Source organism: Nannobrachium achirus (genome assembly GCF_963921795.1).
Source record: "Nannobrachium achirus genome assembly, chromosome: 12".
NCBI classification, from domain to species: Eukaryota; Metazoa; Chordata; class Actinopteri; order Myctophiformes; family Myctophidae; genus Nannobrachium; species Nannobrachium achirus.
The window spans coordinates 20,915,245-20,936,877 of record NC_137832.1 but is presented as its reverse complement, the minus strand read 5'-3'; the positions used below and the strand labels follow the sequence as shown (position 1 = coordinate 20,936,877).

The 21,633-nt window shown below is 43.4% G+C and overlaps 1 protein-coding gene across 1 annotated transcript in view; it reads left to right on the top strand.

Moving 5' to 3' along the window:
• Positions 1-21,633, top strand: part of dtx1 (deltex 1, E3 ubiquitin ligase) — a gene marked incomplete at its 5' end in the record, with an annotated part of 103,052 nt that overhangs the window by 64,378 nt on the left and 17,041 nt on the right. Inside the window, 2 exons of the mRNA XM_080738993.1 lie at positions 19,948-20,009; positions 20,307-20,468. Coding sequence (XP_080595119.1) covers positions 19,948-20,009; positions 20,307-20,468 — 224 coding nt within the window. The remainder of the gene's footprint in view (positions 1-19,947; positions 20,010-20,306; positions 20,469-21,633) is intronic.

Sequence of the window (21,633 nt, the reverse complement as noted above, 5' to 3'; positions counted from 1 at the left end):
AGAATATTGCAGTGTGTGTGTGTGTGTGTGTGTGTGTGTGTGTGCATGTGGGTGGGTGGGTGGGTGTGTAATAACGGTCACTTGTGTCAGCATGTGTGTGTGTGTGTGTGTGTGTGTGTGTGTGTGTGTGTGTGTGTGTGTGTGTGTGTGTGTGAGTCTGTGACTGTGTCTACAGTATATGGGGTTCCCAAACGTCCCAAATGTGTCCATGCCACAGCCCTCAAAATCACTTAACACACACACGCACATACACATACACATACACACACGCACACACACACACACACACGCACACGCACGCACACACACGACAAGTACAAAATCAGGGGGCCTAGATAAGGAGCTGGGCAGACTCCTGGGTGAGGAAGGGTCTGATCCTTCAGATGTTATAATGTGTAAACCTACAGGAACGAGTGACCACTGCAATGTTTGATTGAAGGACAGCTGACTGTCCAAGACAACCCACAGGCTCTTGGCAGTCGGAACACATCAACAGTGTTAATTGTACTTGGAGAGCATCAAAAAGTGATTCCATCAAAGTCATGCTGAGGATTTCACTGTGCGAATGCAAGTGGGCCTATATGCCATGTGTCTTTACAGCATGTAGTTATTATATTACAGTTTGTCTGTGTCAATGCCCATCTATAGTACTGTACTGTACTGTACAGGTATGTGTTTGTTTTTGACTGTGACTGAGTGTATGTTTGCATGTGTCAACTGTACTTCTATACAGGATGTGCATGTGATACTTGGTGTGGTGTGGTGTGTGTGTGACTGTGTGTGTATGCGTGCGTGCGTGCACGTGCGTGTTCTGATAAAGCCGTGGGAACATACTGTATTTGCCATGGAGGCAGAGCACCACTGGGGAAGAATGAATAATGGACCAAAGAAAAATGGTACCTTCAGCGTGGCGCTCTGACCTCACGACGATTCAGTGAAGAGGAGAAGAACGTAACCGATTCCTCCGTTCCTATCCTGCTTTCTCTACTAAAATAAACCCTACTCTCCTGGTCTAATTTGATTCCGTTTCTCTCCTTCGGCTGCTCATGGGGAGAGACACAGTTACTGTGTGTTTGGATAATGCTGTCCTTCATCCACACATACACACAGGGGCGTCACAAGGGGGAGGAAAGTGGGACTGAGTTACCAGGGCCCAAGGTGGAGGGGCCCTAGCAACTTTAGCTATTGAAAAATAGCAGATATAAAAGCTCACAGCGCGGCACCAAGTGCCGCGCTGCGAGCTTGTAGATCTGCTATTTTTTTTAAGTTGTGAAATTGTGTGCAAATCTTTGAATATATGTATTTTTTAACCGGACATTTGTAACTAAAATTTTGCTTCTGGGGGTCCCTGGAACTAAATATTTTGAGATGGGGGTCTGTGGCCAAATACATATCATCTTGGAGGTCCTTGACATGAAAAAGTTTGAGCATCACTGACATGGAAACATAGGTTTCTTGCACACATTTTCACAATTTCTCAAAAATAGCAGATCTACAAGCTCGCAGCGCGGCACTTGGTGCCGCGCTGTGAGCTTGTATATCTGCTATTTTTCAATAGTTAACATTCATGGGGAGCCCGCAGTGAATCCTTGTACCCAGGGCCCAGAATTTGGTGTGACGCCCCTGCATAGACACTTTCACTTTGGCTGCCTGGCCTGATTCGGTTGCACAGTAAGGAAATGTATGTCACTTTTTGCTCCCCATAGCAGCAGGGGCATGAACTTTCTTCATCTCCAGTGGATGTGGGGGGAATCGGGGGATAAACTGTTGTATGGCGAACTTGACCGCGCGCACGACTGCACGTGCAGTGACTGGCTTGTGTGTAGCGGGTGTGTGTAAAGAGAGCAGGGTCGTGCAGAGAATGTTAAGAGAGGCAGGGGCTGATATTTCTAAAAGGGCCTTTTGGTGGAAATATCGAAAATAGCAGACCTCCAAGCTCACAACGCGTCGCGCTGCGACGCGTTGTGAGCTTGGAGGTCGGATATTTTCGGTGCTTGACACCACACTGAACTAAGCATAATCAGGTCAATACTGGAGATACAGCATTTCTACACAGAGAGGGCAATTCTTTCAAAATAAGATTCTGCATTCAAGTTGAGGAGAGATTGGACAAGGCAATTCTCTTGAATGCTGCCTTCATATGGCATGGAAAGGGGGCATTTGCATTTCTTTCACCATAGTAAAAACTCCATTCAATTCTATTTCTACTGACAGATAAAAGGGCAGGGGCTCAAGCCCCCTTTGATGTCTATGTGTGCACGTGCCTGAAAGAGAGAGAGAGGGAGAGAATACCCCATTAGGAATTGAAAGTTCAAAGTGTTGTTTTAAGAATGTCATGTTGTTCTATTAAGACTGTATGGTTTCGGTGGAGTTGGGTGTGATGTGATTTTTTTTTCATGTCTGCGCGTCGAGCGCAGGGAACGTGTGAAATCCGACAGAGGGGGTGAGGCAGATTACGTGGGTTCCCAGGCGAGTGGCTCTGCGCACAGGATGAGTGTGGTTAACCCGCGCGCAGCATCACGATAGCGAGCGCGCGAGGAAACATTGCATTCCTTCACACATTCCCACAAGCACTTACCTCAGACAGATGATGTGCCGGAGGAACCCACACACACGCAGTATGTGAAACATCAGATATTGACGGTTTTTTCACACGCCCCCACACCCTGTGGCTCGATATTGCTGGAGCTATGCATCATTTTTAGTCCCGTCGTATGATGGTGTAGCGTGGCAAAATGCATCTCTGGAACTAAATATTTTGACATGGGGGTCCGTGGCCAAATACATATCATCTCGGAGGTCCTTGACATGAAAAAGTGTGAGCACCACTGACATGGAAACATAGGTTTCTTGCACACATTTTCACAATTTTTCAAAAATAGCAGATCTACAAGCTCGCAGCGCGGCACTCGGTGCCGCGCTGTGAGCTTGTATATCTGCTATTTTTCAATAGTTAACATTCATGGGGGGCCCGCAGTGAATCCTTGTACCCATAGCCCAAAATGTTTTCACGGCATGGACGCGGCGCCCAACGAAGTAAGAAATTCAATTATTTTTTTCAGTAATTTCATGGAGAAATAAAAGAAAAATCGAAGAAATTCCATAAATTAGAAAAACAAAAGTTTTACACAACACAAGCTTGCAACACTGCACGAAGTGATGGGTTGTGAGCTTGTAGATCTGCTATTTTCACTAGTTTGGGTCCCAGGCAAACATCTAATCTCTCTTTTGGGTTTTGACCTGAAACATAATACTAGACATAAAAACTAGTAGTAAGACGCCAGACCCCTGCATGATAGTCAACAATGTGATGTCAGAACATGCCCATATATGGGCATTACCAAATATGGGCATTCCCAGATATGCGCTTAATATTGATGACATCGAGACAGAGATCTCCATATATGGGCATAAAACGAACAAGGACGTAATCAATATGCAAGTGTGGTGGTTCTGACTGAGTGACTGACGCACATGAGCTGCAGGCTTTCATAGTAAATGCGACCTACGGTCGCAATTAAAGCTGAAACCTTTATTGAATGAAAGTAAGAAGGACATTTTGTTTTTGTTGCCTATATGGACTGGTATGCGTCTGTTCAGGTTCAGCACTATGTGGATGATTATATGCAGTGGCACCATCTGCTGGTTCATGTTTACATGTCAATTTACTGTCTTATTACCTCCTGACTGTCTATATCATTTATCAGCTATAAACTAGAAAGAGTTAGTTGTTTGTGAGACCGGGTTACATAGTGTACAGCAGGGGTCTTCAACGTATTCAGGTCAAGGACCCCTTAGTTGAGAGAGAGATGAAGCAGTTAATAGATTCCATATAGTTTCATCTTTTGACAGCGCAATCATCAGTGTATTCTGGATTCATGTCAATTTGTGTTTTAGTCTGCTCTTATTCCCCTCTACACAGAGCTCTTTGCCAAAAATAGCCGATCTACAAGCTCACAACGCCTCACAGTGCGATGCGTTGTGAGCTTGTAGATCTGCTATTTTTGGCTAAAGTTCTCCGAATATGGACGCTAGGGTTCAAGTGGTTAGTACAAAAAAGCAGAAAAAGAAAAGTTTCTATCACACAAAGATTTGGAGGACCCCCTGTAGTAACTCTGAGGACTCCCTAGGGGTCCCGGACCCCCTGTTGAAGACCCCTGCTGTACAGTATGTATCTGTGAATCAGATGCCATTAGAGATTTGCTGTTTTGAATTGTTGTACTGTATGTTATACTAGGTATCGCGCAATACAAAGGGCCACGGTTCAAGGTCCTACTTTATTTGTCAGCAATACCAATCACAAAGTAAAAGGCATGTGAAATGCATTGTGCGCTAAAACTACCCCAGCATCAACAGTCTCAAGAGTTCAGACATTAAAACATAGTGCTTTAGTTCCGGAGTGAGTAGAAAGTATAGTGACTAGTCACTAGTTGGGTGTGTTTTCTGTCTTTACTTGTTCATTGTCCACTAGACCACTTCCTCTTGTGAGCTTCCTCCATAAACTTCCTTATTCAAGAGAATCGAAGAGCTGTGCCGTACGTTTCTTCAGACAAAGGAATGAGTTTTTTCACGTTCCGGGTATAAACACAAAGAAATGGAGACAGAGGAGGAAGATGAGCGGCGGTAAGAGAGAACCTTTTCTTTTTTCTTTCTGGTGACGATAGCGAGACAATAAATGGTTTTAATTTGCCCGTGCCTACCCAGCTATTGTCTAGCGCTGTGTTTACATGCTCTTGTTGTCTCCTTCCTTGTGTTAAGACTGTATATAATAGCCTGAAGTTCGACCAGAGGACTACAGTATGTGATGAGTCCAGAGATTATTATCCCCCCATAGGCTGCTGCACCCTTCTGCTTCGGAGCCCTCTATTAGATTGAATTAATGGAGTAATATCTGAATAAATCATGAGGGTGTATTCCGGACACAGAACTGATGCAATTTCGAAATGCTCTGGGTACAGTAGTTAATGCTCATTTTGGAGGTGTGTATGTGTGTGTGGGTTGGGGTGGGGGTCAGGTGCACTGTAACCGCCCCCCAACCCACTCCCCATGGCATAGCTGGGAGCGAGGTCGGCCTACTCGTTCTGCTTCCCCCACTTATGCGAGTGGGGTTATGCGATTAAGCACTTTTGGAGTTCTCTCTCTCTCCTCAATATCTTTATCACGGTGCGTGATGATAAACAGATGAGGAGATATTAGCTCCCCATCAGCACTTTTATAACTAGGCCTAATGGTTTGTCTATTTTGGGAATAACATTACTCTCATTTTGATTAAGTCCTCATAAGACAGACCTGAGACCTCTGCTCAGCAAGGACAGAGCAGGGCAAGCTGGAGGGACTGGGCAGAAGGTTAATTATTATATCCCAACCCAACAGGATTGGATGCAAGCGGGACTCGGTTCGTGTTGTGTAAAATATCTTGCTTAATTACATTTGGGATTGGGTCAAGCTCAGGTTCATAGACCTTATTGAACTTGTCGATTCCTGCCTCATGAACTGTTTCTGCTGCTGCGGAATCATGTCTTTTATTTTTATAACTAAAGTTGTGATACTTTTGATGTTTTGTGACAATTCTTTTGAACACTTGAAGCTGTGTAGTTTTCTACATAAGAGAAACAAACCTCTGTCTGAGATGCAGCTCATTGCGACTGTAGGTCGCATTTAGTATGAAAACCTGCAGATCATGTCGGGCCATGCGTACGTGCGTCACGCCTCATGTCACGCTCCATATATGTCCAAGACAGAATTCATGTGCAAGTGTGACTTGCGTCACGGTGCGTCACAGCAACCCATACTGTATACTGTATGGAGATCCCTGATGTCATCAATAGTAAGCAAATATACTGTATGGAAATGCCCATATATGGACATATTATGTCAGTCTCATGATAACCAGTGTGGTTGTCGCGACGCGAGTCACACTTAATTCCGTCCTTGTCCCTTTTATACACATATATGGAGATCCATGATGTCATCAATATTAAGCCTATATCTGGGAATGCCCATATATGGACATATTGTGTCAGTCTCAGTTTCAGCGTGACCTCGCCCTTTAGGGTTATTTTTACCTCACTTTAGTGTATTTTTTCACTGTCCTCTCTCAGTAAAACATAAATGGCTCAAATAAAAACATTGTTCAAAAATACTTTTAGGTATTAACAAATTATTATTGGAAAATCATGAGGAATGTCTGGGTTTGGCCAAGCTGTACTCCAAATTTGGACTTCAAGCCTCTGGTTTTGGAGTTTGTTTTTACACCACAATCTGTAGCCGACTCTAGAGAGGAGGGACGGAGAGAGAAGGAAGGATGGACAAAACAGAGTGATGAACATACAGTTAGGTCACGAGGAAGAGAATCGATGAGAGTCATTGCGCGCTATAGAGAGAGAGTAGCAGCAGTGCTATAGAGTGAGATCTCTCTATAGCACTGCTGCTACTCAAAGATTTGCCATTTCAGATCATGACAAGTGACAAGCCAGTGGGCCAATTACATGAGTTATATTTCGTCGTTGTCGGGTGGAAACCTTGTATGTCCAAAACCATTTTAAAAATGATTTAAGCTAGTGAAAACAGCCGATCTACAAGCACACAACGCCTCGCACCGCGAGGCGTTGTGTGCTTGTAGATCTGCTGTTTTCACTACTTTTGTGCAACGGCCTTGTATGATGAAGCAGGGCTTTGCTTTGCGAAAAAAATGAACAAATTTGAAACTTGGAGATACGAGGTTTATGCCCGACAGTGACGATTTACTTTGTTGGCCGCCCAGCCCCCAAAATGGAACGAAGGCCAACATTTTATTTTTAATTTTTTCCTAATGGCCGGCCTGGGCCGGCCGGGAATCAACCATCGGGAGTTGTCCCGCTTTTCCCAATGGCCAGCACATCCCTGAGTTTAAAGGAACGTTGAGAATCCTGGATCTTACATGTAGGTCCGGTTCCCGCAATGACTTTGCCTTGATGACACTGAAGTGCTCGAGTGACACTTCTTTGTAATAGACAGGATAAAGAGCTGGGGTTGTTTATGCAGCTAATATGATATAAACATTGATAAGATCTGAGCACCAACTGATAACGCTCGTTGATCAGCGACTCATCAAACACTCTCTGCATCGAGAGAGTGACAGGTCAGTAATGGCCTCACGTTGAAATTTGCCTCTGCATTTGTAATAGGGATGATGTTCATCACTGGATAGTGAGGAAAATGGAGAGGTGGTGGGGGGGCTTATGTAGGGGTGGGCGATGTGGTGATAAATATCGTTGAGACGATACAATGTCTCCACTATATGCCTTTTCAGAGATATCGTATCGTGATACGATGAGGGAGCCTTATAAAAAATCTTGTTGAATAAACGCTTAAGGGTCCATTGTCCATTTGGTTTCATACTTGTAAGGATCAATTTAGACCTCCCAAAAGGAACCCAAAGAGTCCCTGGACCCCACATTGAGGACCACTGGTCTAAATGGTCTGCTACTCCTTTTCCTTTTAGTTTTTCTTACCTTGTACTGTAGGTGGTTGTACTGTTAAGTAACTTGAAAAATAACCATACAAACCAACATGAAAAAGAATTGTGATAAAATTGTGTATCGTGATACAGCTTGGGAAAATGTTGTGATATTGTATTTTTCCATATCGCCCACCCCTAGGCTTATATACAGTAAGAAATGTATGCTTATTATGATTTTGAGGTGGTCCTGTTTTGCATGTTACTTTGCTAAAGGCCAGAAAAGCAAGAGAAAGCAACAGACAGGGATTGACAGAGGGTAGGGGGAATGGAGACAGAGACATACTGTAGGGAAGGACAGAGGGTAACGTCTGACTGTACGGTGGCTCTGTACACAACTGTGTTCACTGGTCAATGAGGCAGAGAAGGGCTGCGAGCCACAGAACTCAGAAACAGACACACTACCTGGTGGTACATTCCATTTTCCTCCTATAAGCAAGTCAACAGAGAAGAGCTTTTGCAGAGCTCTGAAGGGAAGGGAGGATATCTACAGCAGTGGTTCTCAACCTTTTCAGGCCGCGACCCCAAAAATAATCATATTTTAACATATTTTAACCCTAACCCCCACCTTACGAGCACTAAGAGTTGAGGTATCATTTTTTCTATAACACGGTTCTATTGTGAAAATAGCAGATCTCACAACGCCTCGCAACGCCAAATGTAGATCGGCTATTTTCACAATTTCTGCCTCTAATATTTGACAATTTGGCCAATGTTTAATTTGTCATTTTAGTGGTATTAAAAGGTCCTTAAATTGTCACTTTAGAAATGTGCAGATACCCTCTATAGTACTTAAAGTCTTAAACCTTATGTTGGTTTCTTTACTGTTGAGTGAGAAAACAATGTTGCACATTAAGTTAATCGTCTGGGGACCCCCCAAAATAATGTGGGGACCCCCACATTATCTACTGATCTACAGTACCTGCTTAATACTGTATGTGAAATGTTTGTGGTTGTTCAGTATTCCCCTGTAGAAATAAGCACAACATGTCAACTACTCCTTTTGGTATCTAGGAGAGAGAGTAATTGTTACTTGCTACTTTTTTAATTTGGGGAAGTTGTAGAATCTCAGTGAACAGCTGTTTCATCAAAACGGTGTACATGTTTTATAACAAACAAAGGCTGTCATTATATATTATGCAGTGTGGCAACATCTTGGCTCGAGTTGTAAGAACTAAACCCACAATGAAGATCAAAGTAAATCTAATTTATGTTGTGTTCCATATCCATGACGCGCTCCCCTGTGCTTAGTGCATTGTGCATACGTTGTGTGTTAGTGTGACACTTGTGTGTACAAGATCCTTTGCTATGTTTCTCCATGTTCTCTTGTGATGAAGATTTGTTGTTTTTAGGGATGGGACGATATGAAAATGTCATATCACGATTATTGTAACAAGTGAAAAAAAGACTATCAAGTATGTATATTATAAGTACCTTTTACCAATTATAGAGGGTTTAAGTGGTACTGGATATGCAGCTCAGCAAATAAAAAGTGAATTGATCCCAGTGCATGACGGAGGACGATATCACGATAAATAAAATCTCCGCGATACGATTATCATGAGTGTTTTATATCACGATATACGATAATATCGCTTATCGTCCCACCCCTAGTTCTTTTAATCACAACACTGTCCATGGAAAGCCTGAAGAATTATACTTTCACCTAGCACTGGTCCAGATTTACTCTGGTCCGGTTTACTCTGACAGACCCCTCGCTAAATGACTAGACCGGGATTTCTCAGCCCCTACGAGCGCTCAACAAATAAACTAAACTACTTCACTACTCACCAAACCAAAGGTAGTTTTGCGTTGTTGAAAGTCTATTCTCGGCGGTGGGAAACCTCTCAGCACCCCACCCACTCTGTAAAATACATTATTTTTGTCATGAAATAAAACGCACCCACCCACTCACAACCCGGAAATAAGCGGCGGTCGAGTCGGATACGTTTTATTTCATGACAAAAATAATGTATTTTACAGAGTGGGTGGGGTGCTGAGAGGTTTCCCACCACGGAGAATAGACTTTCAACAACGCACAACTACCTTTGGTTTGGTGAGTAGTGAATTAGTTTAGTTTATTTTGACTCAAGTTGAGCGCTCGCAGGGGCTGAGAAATCCTGGTCTAGTCATTTAGCGACGGGTCTCTCTGGACCAGAGCTACCTTTCACCATGCACTCGTCATAAACATACATGCACCTACATGAGAGGAAAGCAGTAAACCATGTCCGTGGTGCACTTGATATGAGCACACGTTTAAATATGGGGATTCATTCTCCCAGTGGGAAGCACCTAATTAGTTTTCATCAAGCACACTTGATTGTCTGCTTAAGCTGATCAGTTGTTTGGGTGCACTGATACGCACAGTGGGTGAGACGGCTGTCTCTGTACATAATTACACGTCTTGACGGATCTGGGATCAAATCTCACTAGAGCATCCTCTCCTGTGCCCCCATCTGCTGCTATAATTGTTCATTGTGCACTCTACATGTGTGAGGAATTAGCATAACGACAAAAAATGGGTTAAAGGGGCCACACAATGCTTTTAAAAATATAGATTTTATATAAATATTGGTCCATAATACGGTTTTATACAGGTTTTAACCTAAACAACCACTCAGATATTGACATTTCATGTTTTGTCTGTCTCTAATTTCAAGCCATCCCAGATGCAATACCAAAATGCCCTTTGTTGGCAACGGGGTGCTGTCTTTGGGCTAAAATTGGAACGATACACTGTATTGTTCCAATTTTAGCATGGCACCATGCTAATCTTCTCTGTATCATTCCAATTTTAGCACCATTACCCTGCCCACCTCATAGTCTCAATATAGCCTCCCAAAAAGTACAGCCCCCTTCTCTGCCCCAAGGACCTAGACCAGGGGTCCTCAAATACAAATCTTGAGGGTCCACAAATATGTTTTTGAAACAGGTCCGGGTCCGGAAAAAAAATAATAATTATATATATATATATATATATATATATATATATATATATATATATATATATATATATATTTTGTGTGTGTGTGTGTGTGTCTTTTTTCTTTATTAAAAGGGTCTTAGGTCCTTGCATGGAAAGACAACATCTTAGCCACTAGCCTAAAAGGGGAATTCCCCTTGGATGGGGGAGATTTTAGCCTTTTGGTCATCAGGTTGGATCCACCACTCACTTCAAACTGGGTTTGATTTTTCCAGTACACGAAACAGCAGAAGGGAGAACAGATTGTAGTAAATCAAAGTGGAGCAGAGATATTTTGCGCTCTGGTTTCTTTTAACAAACTGGGATAATCTTCGAATAATTTATGCTTGTGTCACAACGTGAATATCGATCTGAAAACAAGGTGTCACGGCCGCGCATCGGAGACGAAGCGGCTCCTAGCGAGCACGCCGAGCAGGCTACTTCATGTAGCTCGCAGCAAGCTATGCTCGATGCCGTCGCTGCATATCCATGCAGAAAGACAGAGGCGACCGAGGCACGTCGATCGCGACAAACTCTCTGGAGAGAAGATTACAATCCTGCAAACGTATTCACGTTGATGCTGTGCGTGAATGAACCCCACTGATTTGCGTATAGTTGCACTAGTGTTGCAGGCTCAGGCTGCAGCTCCGAAAACTTCCGTGGTCTGTGGAATGAACTGTAGTGACCCAGGTGCTAACAGTCAGCCTAGCAGCGTGTCGTTGTCATAGAGATGACAACCCATAATAATCTGTGGCCAGCATCAGCCAATCAGCGCGTCGCTGGTTCTCTCACACACAGCGCTTGCAATGAAGCTGAAGTGAATGAATACAACGAGACGTGGAAACATTTTTTTTTTTTTTTTCTACAATTCGTCCTGGGTCCGGACGGCGGTGCCTCGCGGTCCGGACATGGACCGCGGTCCGCCTATTGAGGACCCCTGACCTAGACTGTGGGCAGATTTCAAAAGAGTACCGTTCAGACAAGCCCATTCAGAAAATCACTGAAATGAAAGGCAAGGCTTAGAGTTAATGAATTGGGGGGTGTTGCAAGAGACACTGGGAAGACCAAAAAACAAGAAAAAAAAATGAAAATGTGAAATTCATGGTGTAGTCCCTTTAAAAAAAAGAGAAGAATTGGCACAAAACACAAATACACAGGTATGAGACAGGTAAGCGTTTCAGTATGTGGGATAGTTTAAGATGCACCTGGTGTCCACACCTGTATACGTTGTGGCAAGGGCTTCGGTCACTCGGGTGCCCTGAGCGAGCATCAACGTATCCACAGTGGAGAAAAATACCCTTTTCATTGCACAGCTCGCTACCCGTTGTAAATCCTCCATTTTGGCTACGGTATTGTGCACATTGGCTCACTGGAAGAGTTTAGACACACCTACACGTACGCCACATGAGGGGGTGGCGCTGTAACTAAGGCAGCCGCATGTGTTTTTCGTTGGCGTGTGCCTTCGACATTTTATGTATTTTATATTGGTTTTAGCAGTTTTTTAGAGTTTTTATTTCAAGGCAGCTTGCAGTAAACTGTTTTTGCATCATGCGTGGCCATCAGTAAAACTGAATGGAGATGGAAGGAGTAAATAATCGCAAATACCCGCCGCACTTCCTCATGAGTCTGAGGAAATGCGCAGCCCAGCTGAATGGAGATATAAAACAAACACTGGAAAGTATCGGGATAATCCGCAAAAGAAGCCGGGCAAGAGGATCAAAAGCCGGTAAGAACAGACGGCAGAAAATAACAATCGTAGAAGGACACAGACCGAATCCTAAACACATGAGGAAACGGGAGAGCGTCCTGTCTGAGATACGCTATGTAAAACCTGAACGAGAGATACCGCGGATGCCAAAGTTAACTCTGTGCAACGCGAGGTCAATCATTAAAAAGACGGATGAATATGAACTCATGTTGAAAACGTTAGATGCAGACATCGGATGCGTTACTGAAACGTGGGCTCACGAAAATATTCCAGATGAATCGCTGTCAGTCAAGGACTACAAACTCTTCAGGAGAGACAGAAGGTTGGACAGAAATGAAAAAAGTGCAGGGGGCGTGGCCGTGTACTGTCATGAGAGACTGCCGTCAAAGAGGAGAAAGGATCTGGAGTGTGATGACATTGAGTGTGTGTGGGTTCAACTACAACCACGTCGGACCCCCAGCAGTGTCTCAACTATTATAGTGGGGAACTTATATCACCCTCCCTGGGCAAATAAAAAATTGTACCAGGACAGAACTCTGGAGTATTTAATAAATACTATAGATGCAATCAAAGCATCTTCCCCCCAAATGGGACTATATCTATGTGGAGATTTTAATAATTTACCCACAAAAATGTTAACCTCCTCCCACCCTGATATTCGACAAATAGTTAAAAGTAAGACTCGAGGGCAGGCAACCCTGGACTTGATTTTTACAAATATGGCTAAACTCTATAGCCCCCCAACCACCCTCGCCCCCCTGACAGACACTTGCGACCACAAGTGTCTGGTGCTGAGCCCAATAAACACAACAGGGCAGAAACAACAGGTGAAGCGGAGGAGGGGTCGGCTAGTGACAACAGAAAGAAAAGAGGCTCTTGCAACATGCATCGCTATGACTGACTGGTCTGCTGTCTATGAGGCTGAGGACATCACCGCCAAGGCAGCAAGTTTTAACAACTATATCCAGACAGCGATGGACATATGCATGCCTGTGAGACAGAAAAAAATAACAACTGCGGACAAACCATGGATGACGGAGAAAATAAAGCAGGCTATAAAGAAAAGACAAAAAGCCCATAACAAATGGGGAAATGTGGAAAAATGGAGGAAAAATAGAAACATTGTCCAAAGACTAATACACCAGGCAAAAACAAGATACTATAAAAATGAAATGCAAAATCTAAAGAAAAAGAACCCCAAGGAGTGGTGGGACTTTATAAATAAAGGCCTAGGACGAACCAAATCACCTGATGCTAAAATCACAATACAGGGAGTAGAAGAAAACGAAGCTGCAGAAGCTCTGAACAACTTCTTTGCCAAATCATGGACCAAAACAACACCCTATTGTGTTTTTCCCCTACCAAGACCTCCTACACAAAGTGACATCTGTAGCATAGGTGAGATGAAGATAGCCCTTACTCGGCTGGACCCCCGGAAAGCAAGTGGGCCGGACGGTATTCCAACCTGGCTGCTTAAGGAACAGGCAGAGGACCTGGCTCCGGTCATTACACATCTGGCCAACTGCTCTTACCAACAGGGGTGTGTTCCCGAAATATGGAAAGAGTCAAATGTCTGTCCCATACCCAAAGGTCAAGACCCTGGCTCAATCTCAGATTGGCGTCCCATCTCTCTAACCTCTTGTGTAGGGAAAACAATAGAACGTTTTGTTTTGAAAAAGCTTATGCCCACGGTGCTCAACGTGTGTAAAAACCAATATGCATATCTTCCCAAGCACAGTACCACAACGGCTTTAGTTAGAGCAATGCACACCTGGCTCACTGAAACCAACTCCAAACCAACAATGGTGAGAGTACTGTTGGCAGATATGTCTAAAGCTTTTGACCGGATTGATTATGGGACCCTGATGCAAAATATATTAGGTTTGGAACTGTGCCCATCTCTGATAGCCTGGCTACACAGTTACATCACAGGGAGGAGACAAAGAGTGGTGGCAAATGGAACCCACAGCCCCTGGATTGAGGTTACATCTGGGGTGCCACAAGGGGGGGTAGTTTCCCCTTATATCTTCCTCCTCTACATGGCTACCCGGGATGCTGTGTTTGAGGACACCCTTGATGTTGGATATGCAGATGATATCGGGCTGTCGAGAGCGATCCCCATAGCCAACATCATGTCAGACACATCAATGTGCCTGGAGGCAAAAAGGCTGGACGAATGGGCAGCAAAAAATAAAATGATGCTCAATGGGAAAAAGTCAGTGGAACTCCGGATATGTTTTGCACGGGACCCACCACAACCTCCCCCGCTGATGCTGGGGGGACAGGAGGTACCCGTTGTGACAACAACAAAGTATCTAGGATACCACCTTGACAACAACCTGACTGGAGATGTGCATATTGAGAAGACAGTAAAAACTGCCTCCAAGCGGCTGCACTATCTCACGGTCATGGCTAGACACGGACTACCTGCAGATGACCTCATCACCATCTACACCACTCTCATCAGGCCGTGTCTGGAATACAGCTCAGTGCTCCTGGTGGGCTGCTCTAAAAAACAACAAGCAGAGCTAGAGCGAGTCCAGAAACGTGCCTGTAAAATTATTAGAAGGAGAGCTGGTAACATCTCACAACCCCTACCATCACTCCAGACCAGGAGGGAGGAGGCTGCAGTGAAGCTGGTCAGGGACATGCATGAGAAGCAACATCCTCTACATGACCTGCTACCACAAACAAGAGGAAGCTCCACTGCCAGGACACTCAGAAACCAACATGAGCTGGACGAACCAGGGCCCACGGCCAAAACAAACAGAGTTAAAAACTCTACCCTGTACGCCGCAGTTAGGCTGTATAATGACACTTTATAGAAACACAATATGGTCACCATGAACTGATACATGTTTCTTACTTCTGCTGCCATGGAATATTTTTAAACTTCATGAATTGCTTGCTTATTACATATTTTTATTGTTGTATTTTGTAAAGTTCTGCCGTTTTTCAGTGGGGCCCTGGCTCCACTGCAAGCATGAATTAATAAACTCAAATCAAATCAAATCAGTAGTAATTATCACTGGGGTTGATTATAACAACAATAGTGGATATGATGATGATGATTGAAAATTGGTGTGCGGACCTTTTCTCTTTTTTTATTGTTGATTACCTTTAGTCCAGCACCCAGCCTATATGGCTCTGGATGTGCATGGCCTTTGTGGCTGTTTGTCAGCCTATGTTTCTATGAGCATGACAATCATATGACACATTCTTGCACCGTCAGCAGGACCAGACTGCCCATGATCACAGTCAAGGATGTCTGGGTTTTTGAAGCAGTGAAAGCCGCTTCCAAGGAGTGGCTTTGTCTGTCCCGTACCTGTTTTTTTTAGAATTCCCATAGATTCTCAAGGAGTGAGAATGTCTGTCCCGTACCTGTTTTTTTGAGGATTCCCATAGATTCAATCATCAAAAATCATTCAATCATTCAGAATTCATAAAAGTATAGAACTAAAGCACATAGAAAGTATAGATCTAGAACACAGAATGTATAGATCTGGAACACTGATTTCAAAGCTCTAGTACACATAGAATAAAAATTCACCGCTTCACTTCGAACCGAAGTTTGATTTTTATACAATGGTTTGCATCATTATACTATGTACTGACTGAGTAGTTGTTGTTTTTAAAGCTGTGTTCAATTAAAAAGCAAACAAAATCACACCCCAAAAAAAAAGAATACAGGGCTACATATCTCTGTGGATGCCACAGGAATCTGCTCAGCAGATGTGAATTAACTTGATTGCATCTAATTGGCCGTATTTGGCTAATCAGATCTCTTGGCTGAGAACAAATAATACCCACGGGAGATACGTTTTCCAAATCAGCACATGACTGTGGTTAACCAATCTTTGGCCAACAACAAATCACTCACTCATTCACTCACTCACTCACTCACTCACTCTGAGACACACTGGTAACCAGTCAACTTGTCTCTTAATCCAACATGTTTTCCACTGGTGCTGATTTTACATTTCAGCTACAGTACTGTATATACAGTATATGCCGGTACATGTGCATACAGTATACATGCATGCACACAAATATATGTATTATTTTTTTGCCTCTGTGGCCTACTAGCAGTGTGTACAAGAAATATGGCACTGATTGGTTAGTATGATTACTTACAGTACACACACAGACACGATGTGCGGTTTGTGAGATTAGCTACACACACACACACACACACACACACACACACACACACACACACACACACACACACACACACACACACACACACACACACACACACACACACACACACACACACACACACACACACACACACACACACACACACACACACACACACGGGAAGGGAAGACCGGCTGTACAGTATAGAAAGGGGTGAACTATTTAATCTTTACACTCAGAGTAAAATGAACACAGGATTTTAGCTGTGTCATGGTCTCATGAAAGGTGAAACTGGTCAGTCACAGACACATGGCTGTTATTTATTGGCAGCTTATTTAAAGACTGCCCTGGCACAGGAACAGAGAGCCTTATATCACAGTGGCCGCCTGATAGGGGATTTGTAAGGTGCTGCTGAGAAGCTACAGTACATGGCCACAGTCAGCGAACACAAGGATTGTAGCAGATTTGTGTATCTATGTGTCTCCCTCTCTCTATGTATGTGTGTGCTGGAGAGACAAGAGGTATGCAAGAGATACTCATTTAACAATGGACTCGAGACTGAGTTCGACTTGAAACATCTATTTTTGTCTATGTTTGGCATGTCCACTAGAATCATATACACATGGGTTGTTTTTTGGTTGGATTGTGTTCCCAACTACAATGAACCAAAACCTGGTGCACATGGAAGCGAACCCGAGATCCACGTTTGGTTAATATATGTCTGCACCAGAGTTCAAATGAGCGTTCTCACCAGTCCATGCTAATCACACTATCCAACGAAATGTTCCAGGGTTTGAATAATAACACAGACCAAACGGTTCAGGTGTTAAAGCATCCTCAATGTCTGCATGTTGCTGTCATTTGTATTTTTAACAGCAGTTACTGTATGTGTCCATGACAGTTTTCCCCAAGCTCACAAGGCCTTGTGAGCTTGTAGATTGGCTATTTTTGGCAAAGAGGTTTGGTGTAGAGGGGAAAAAAAGAGCAGACTAAGTACATTGTGAAAGGTCAACTATATTAAGTATTGACGGTTCAAGCGGTTAAATATCTGAAAACACAAATTGACATGAATCCAAAATACACTGATGATTGTGCCGTCAAACATTGACACTATATGGAATCTATGAACAGGTTGTGGGGGTCCCTGCTTCATCTCTCTCTCAACTAAGGGGTCCTTGGCCTGAAAACGTTGAAGACCCCTGCCCTAGAGACTATAAGGACAGACTTCATATGAAAATTTCATATCACGATTATTGTGACCAAAGAAATCGCGATTTACAATATTATCGCGATAATCAAAATATCCCCAACATCCATTATCCTGGGGCGGAACGTTTGCCAAAAAATTGCAGATTTAGTTGTGAGCTTGTACTGTAGATCGGCAATTTTGGATAGATCATAACCGATCTACAGAGATTTGGAGATTTGGTAGAGAGTGAAAAAAAAGACATACGTATATTATAAGTACGTTTTACCAACAGAGGGTTTAAATGGTACCAGATAATATGCAGCTCGGCAGATAAAAGGTGAATTGATCCCAGTGCATGACAGAGGACGATATCACGATAAATTAAATCTACACAATACGATTATCATGGATTTTATCACGATAAACAATAATATCACCTATAGGATTCCTAGTATAAAGGCAGTTAATGGGTGATTTGATCAGGAAATTCCTACTGAACATAAAAGTTAAATTGAAATTCAACAGACAAGAGTACCATCTCTTCCTTTCTGTTCTGCCTGTGGTCTCATTTTAATAGGGTGTGGGGTGGTGGTGAGCTGAGGGTTTGGTTTCTGAAAATGGACTCGGCGGTGCTCATTTTAAATGACCCAAGAGACGCGTTGGCTTCCTGTTTTAAAGGTCTTGGTGAAAGAAAAAAGGAAAAAAGAAACTGTCTGTCGCCTGTGTGGTGTTTGCGTGTGAGGCCAGCCGTTCCAAATGTCACTCTGAATCAAGCTCCACTGCAGTGCTCTGTCTGTACGCCACGCCAAGCTGTCTCTTCTCGTCGTTGTTGTCTGTGTTACCGTGTCTGCTTATTATATGTGACTTTGGGCTTGGGCTTTTCTGTAAAGTCGTTGTAAATATTGGTTATTTTTTGGAGGGCTTGCTTCTAAAGTGTAGTTGCTTGTTTTGGGCTTCTTTCTTGATGTTGTTTAAACCAGTGGTTATCATTTTCATGGCACGGACCCCCAAATTAATATGTATATGTAATATGTATTTGTTTCAAAAATCTACCAAATATTCCACATTTTATTTCAATATTTGTTTTAAATAGCTGTTCTACAAGCTCACAACGGCACGCGTTGTGAGCTTGCAGATCGCCTATTTTCAAATAGCCGATGTAGAGTAAGTAGGCATGGCCGAGACTATGTTTTGTGTCAGTGTGTGTGTCCTTCCGTCTGTTTGTGGACAGCTAATCTCTGGCACCGTTGTCACGATGGCAGCGAAAATGTGCACGCACACTCCCTGGGTGCCAGAGCAGAACCTCTGCCCCCAATTTCTTGCATGGGCCTGTTATAGCGCCACCAGGAGGCGGATTTGTGCAAAACACATTTTTGGACACTCCTACAGATTTTGTCCAAAACTTAGAAAAACGTACCCCTTCAGATGTGTTCCAAAGATCACGCAAATCAGTACAGAGTATCTCTCTAGTCAAGTGATCAAGTCTGATCTGTCCGATGTTTCATATTTTCATATTCCATCCTAGATGACTTACATTGGCTTTCACATTGCAGCAGCTGCATTTTTGCAAAACACATGTTTGGAACAAAATGCCTCAAATCATGACAGGCCGCAGATGACACATTTGCCTATTATAGCGCCACCAGGGGACCACAATAACCAACCTGACCTGGCGGAGACCTGTGCTCGGAAGAACACTGCTTCTAGTCTTTCTCTCTTTCCTTCTTTCTTTCTCTTTTTCTCTCTTTCTTTCTTCCTTCTTTTATGCTTGCAGAACGGAACTGACAAAGCAGTTTTCAGTTCCTGTTTTGCCATCATTAGTGATACATCAGCAACACAATGGACAACTTTACTGCTTCTCTTTTGCAAGAATAATAAAACAACATGTTAGCGTTTTTTATCATCTTTGAGATAAATTATGAAAGGAATAACTAGCATTTTCCGATACTGTCAAGTGGTTATTTTTTGCTTTTATTATGACGCATCACTAGTACATGCTGAAATACTAAAATATTTAAAAACACAGATTGAACACAAAAAATAACTCAGGATTATGTTGATCGTGTCCCAAACAACAATAAAATAAGATTGGGTTGTCCCAGAGGTGAAATGGCCCTTTAAGGTTCATAGTTACATCTACAGTATTGGTAATGTTTTGAGAGACAGCCTCTTACTGGATGTTTTGGTACAACACTGGTCATAAGGAGAGACAGATGTAGTGGTCAGATCATGTAGAAAAATCAATGGTCTGTGGTTCTTTGTCCAGCATTAACATTGCAGGCCTACTGGCTTTTATGCCTAATGAATAAAGAGACGTCCTACTGTAGATCTAGATTTATTTTTGAGAGTGCTGGCTGATGATTTTGTTGATCCGACTTAAATTGCAGTACACATTCTAACAGTTTATATTATAATTTACATTGTATTTTCCTCTTTTCTCCCGACAGGGTTCCAGCCCTGCCTGTGAAGAACCTGACGGGGTCTGGACCAGTTCACCCAGCGCTAGCAGGTCAGAAAAAATCTGCTTTCTTTCTAACCAAGCTCAGCATGCATATTAATAGTATTATTGTCGATGTTAAAGTTTTGAAAGGCAGAGCACTAGTAGAGCTCTAGTGAAATATGACATAATAGTTGTTTGATAGTCTTTTCTTTTGTTACTGTTCCATATAAAAATGCTGTGTGTGCGTGTGTGTGCGCGTGTGTGTGTGTGTGTGTGTGTGTGTGTGTGCGTGCCTGTGTGCGTGTTTGTGTGTGCATGCGTGTGTGCGTGCGTGGGTGTGCGTACGTGCCTGAATGTATGTGTAAGGTATGACAGGCATCTTGATGTGTGCAGCAGGTTTGCCCGTGTGTCTGACCCGCGCCCCTAAGCCCATCTTGCACCCGCCTCCCATCAACAAGAGTGACATGAAGCCGGTGCCGGGCGTCAATGGCAACCGCCGCAAAACCAAGAAGAAGCACCTCCGGAGAGGTACAGTACTGGCTGGAGGGTTGCTGGGTTGGGTTGGGGTGTGGGAATGGAGGAGAGAAGTTAGGGTTAGCGCCGTTGTCAGGTGGAAACCTTGTATGTCCAAAACCGTCCTTTTTTTGTTATTATTTTAAAAACGATTTCAAATAGTGAAAATAGCCAATCTACAAGCACACAACGCCACTCGGTTTTGTGTGACACTCTTGTATGATGAAGTAGGGCTTTAATTTACCAACAAAACATACACATTTTAAACTTGGAGATAAGAGGTTTCTGCCATGACAGTGACAGAAATGGATGGAGTTTCCTGTTTGATAGTTCTGGCCCAAAGTGTAGTCCTTTGAGGACTAAGTGACGTAGGCTGTTTCCTCTCCCGACCGGATCAAAAGCCCCAAATTGGAAGCGATCCCAGGCTGTGGCCAGAGGAACTAATCAATAGACTGAGGCCTCCACGGAGTGCTTGTTTAGGACCCACACAGTGTTTATAACTTTTATATCTATTGCTCTCCCTAATGGCAGTGTTTGCTCAAGTGTATAGGGTCCATAAAAGTGTTCAAGCTGAACCTATAATAACCCTGGCCCCAAAAGGCATCACACTGACTGTACCCAAACAAGAAGATACCATAAAATATATCATCACTGTCGGGCAGAAAACCTTGTATCTCCAAGTTTAAAATGTGTACTTTTTTTTTAAGTAAAGCCGTGCTTCATCATGCGAGACTGTTGCACAAAACTAGAGAAAACAGCCGAACTACAAGCACACAACGCCTCGCGGTGCGAGGCGTTGTGTGCTTGTAGATCGGCTATTTCCACCGTTTTAAATCGTTTTTAAAATGATAAATGCAAAATGAACGGTTTTGGACATGCAAGGTTTCCACCCAACTACAACGACCTAACAACCGCTAACGCTGAATTATGGGTGTATGTGTTCCCCGCAAACCACACTCATGGATTTCACATTCTTCACCGGACAGAGACAGAGGTGTTTCACAAGGAGGCGTAATTAAACGGTGAAGGCTGGGTGTGATGGACGGGATTTTGTGGCGGAAGACGTGTGTGTGTCTCTCTCTCTCTGTCTCTCTCTCCACGGGCTTAAATAAGTCCGGGTTGATGGATGCCGTGGAAAGAAACCACTACTGCATGTGGCTCCCGGGGGACTCGTTGTCCT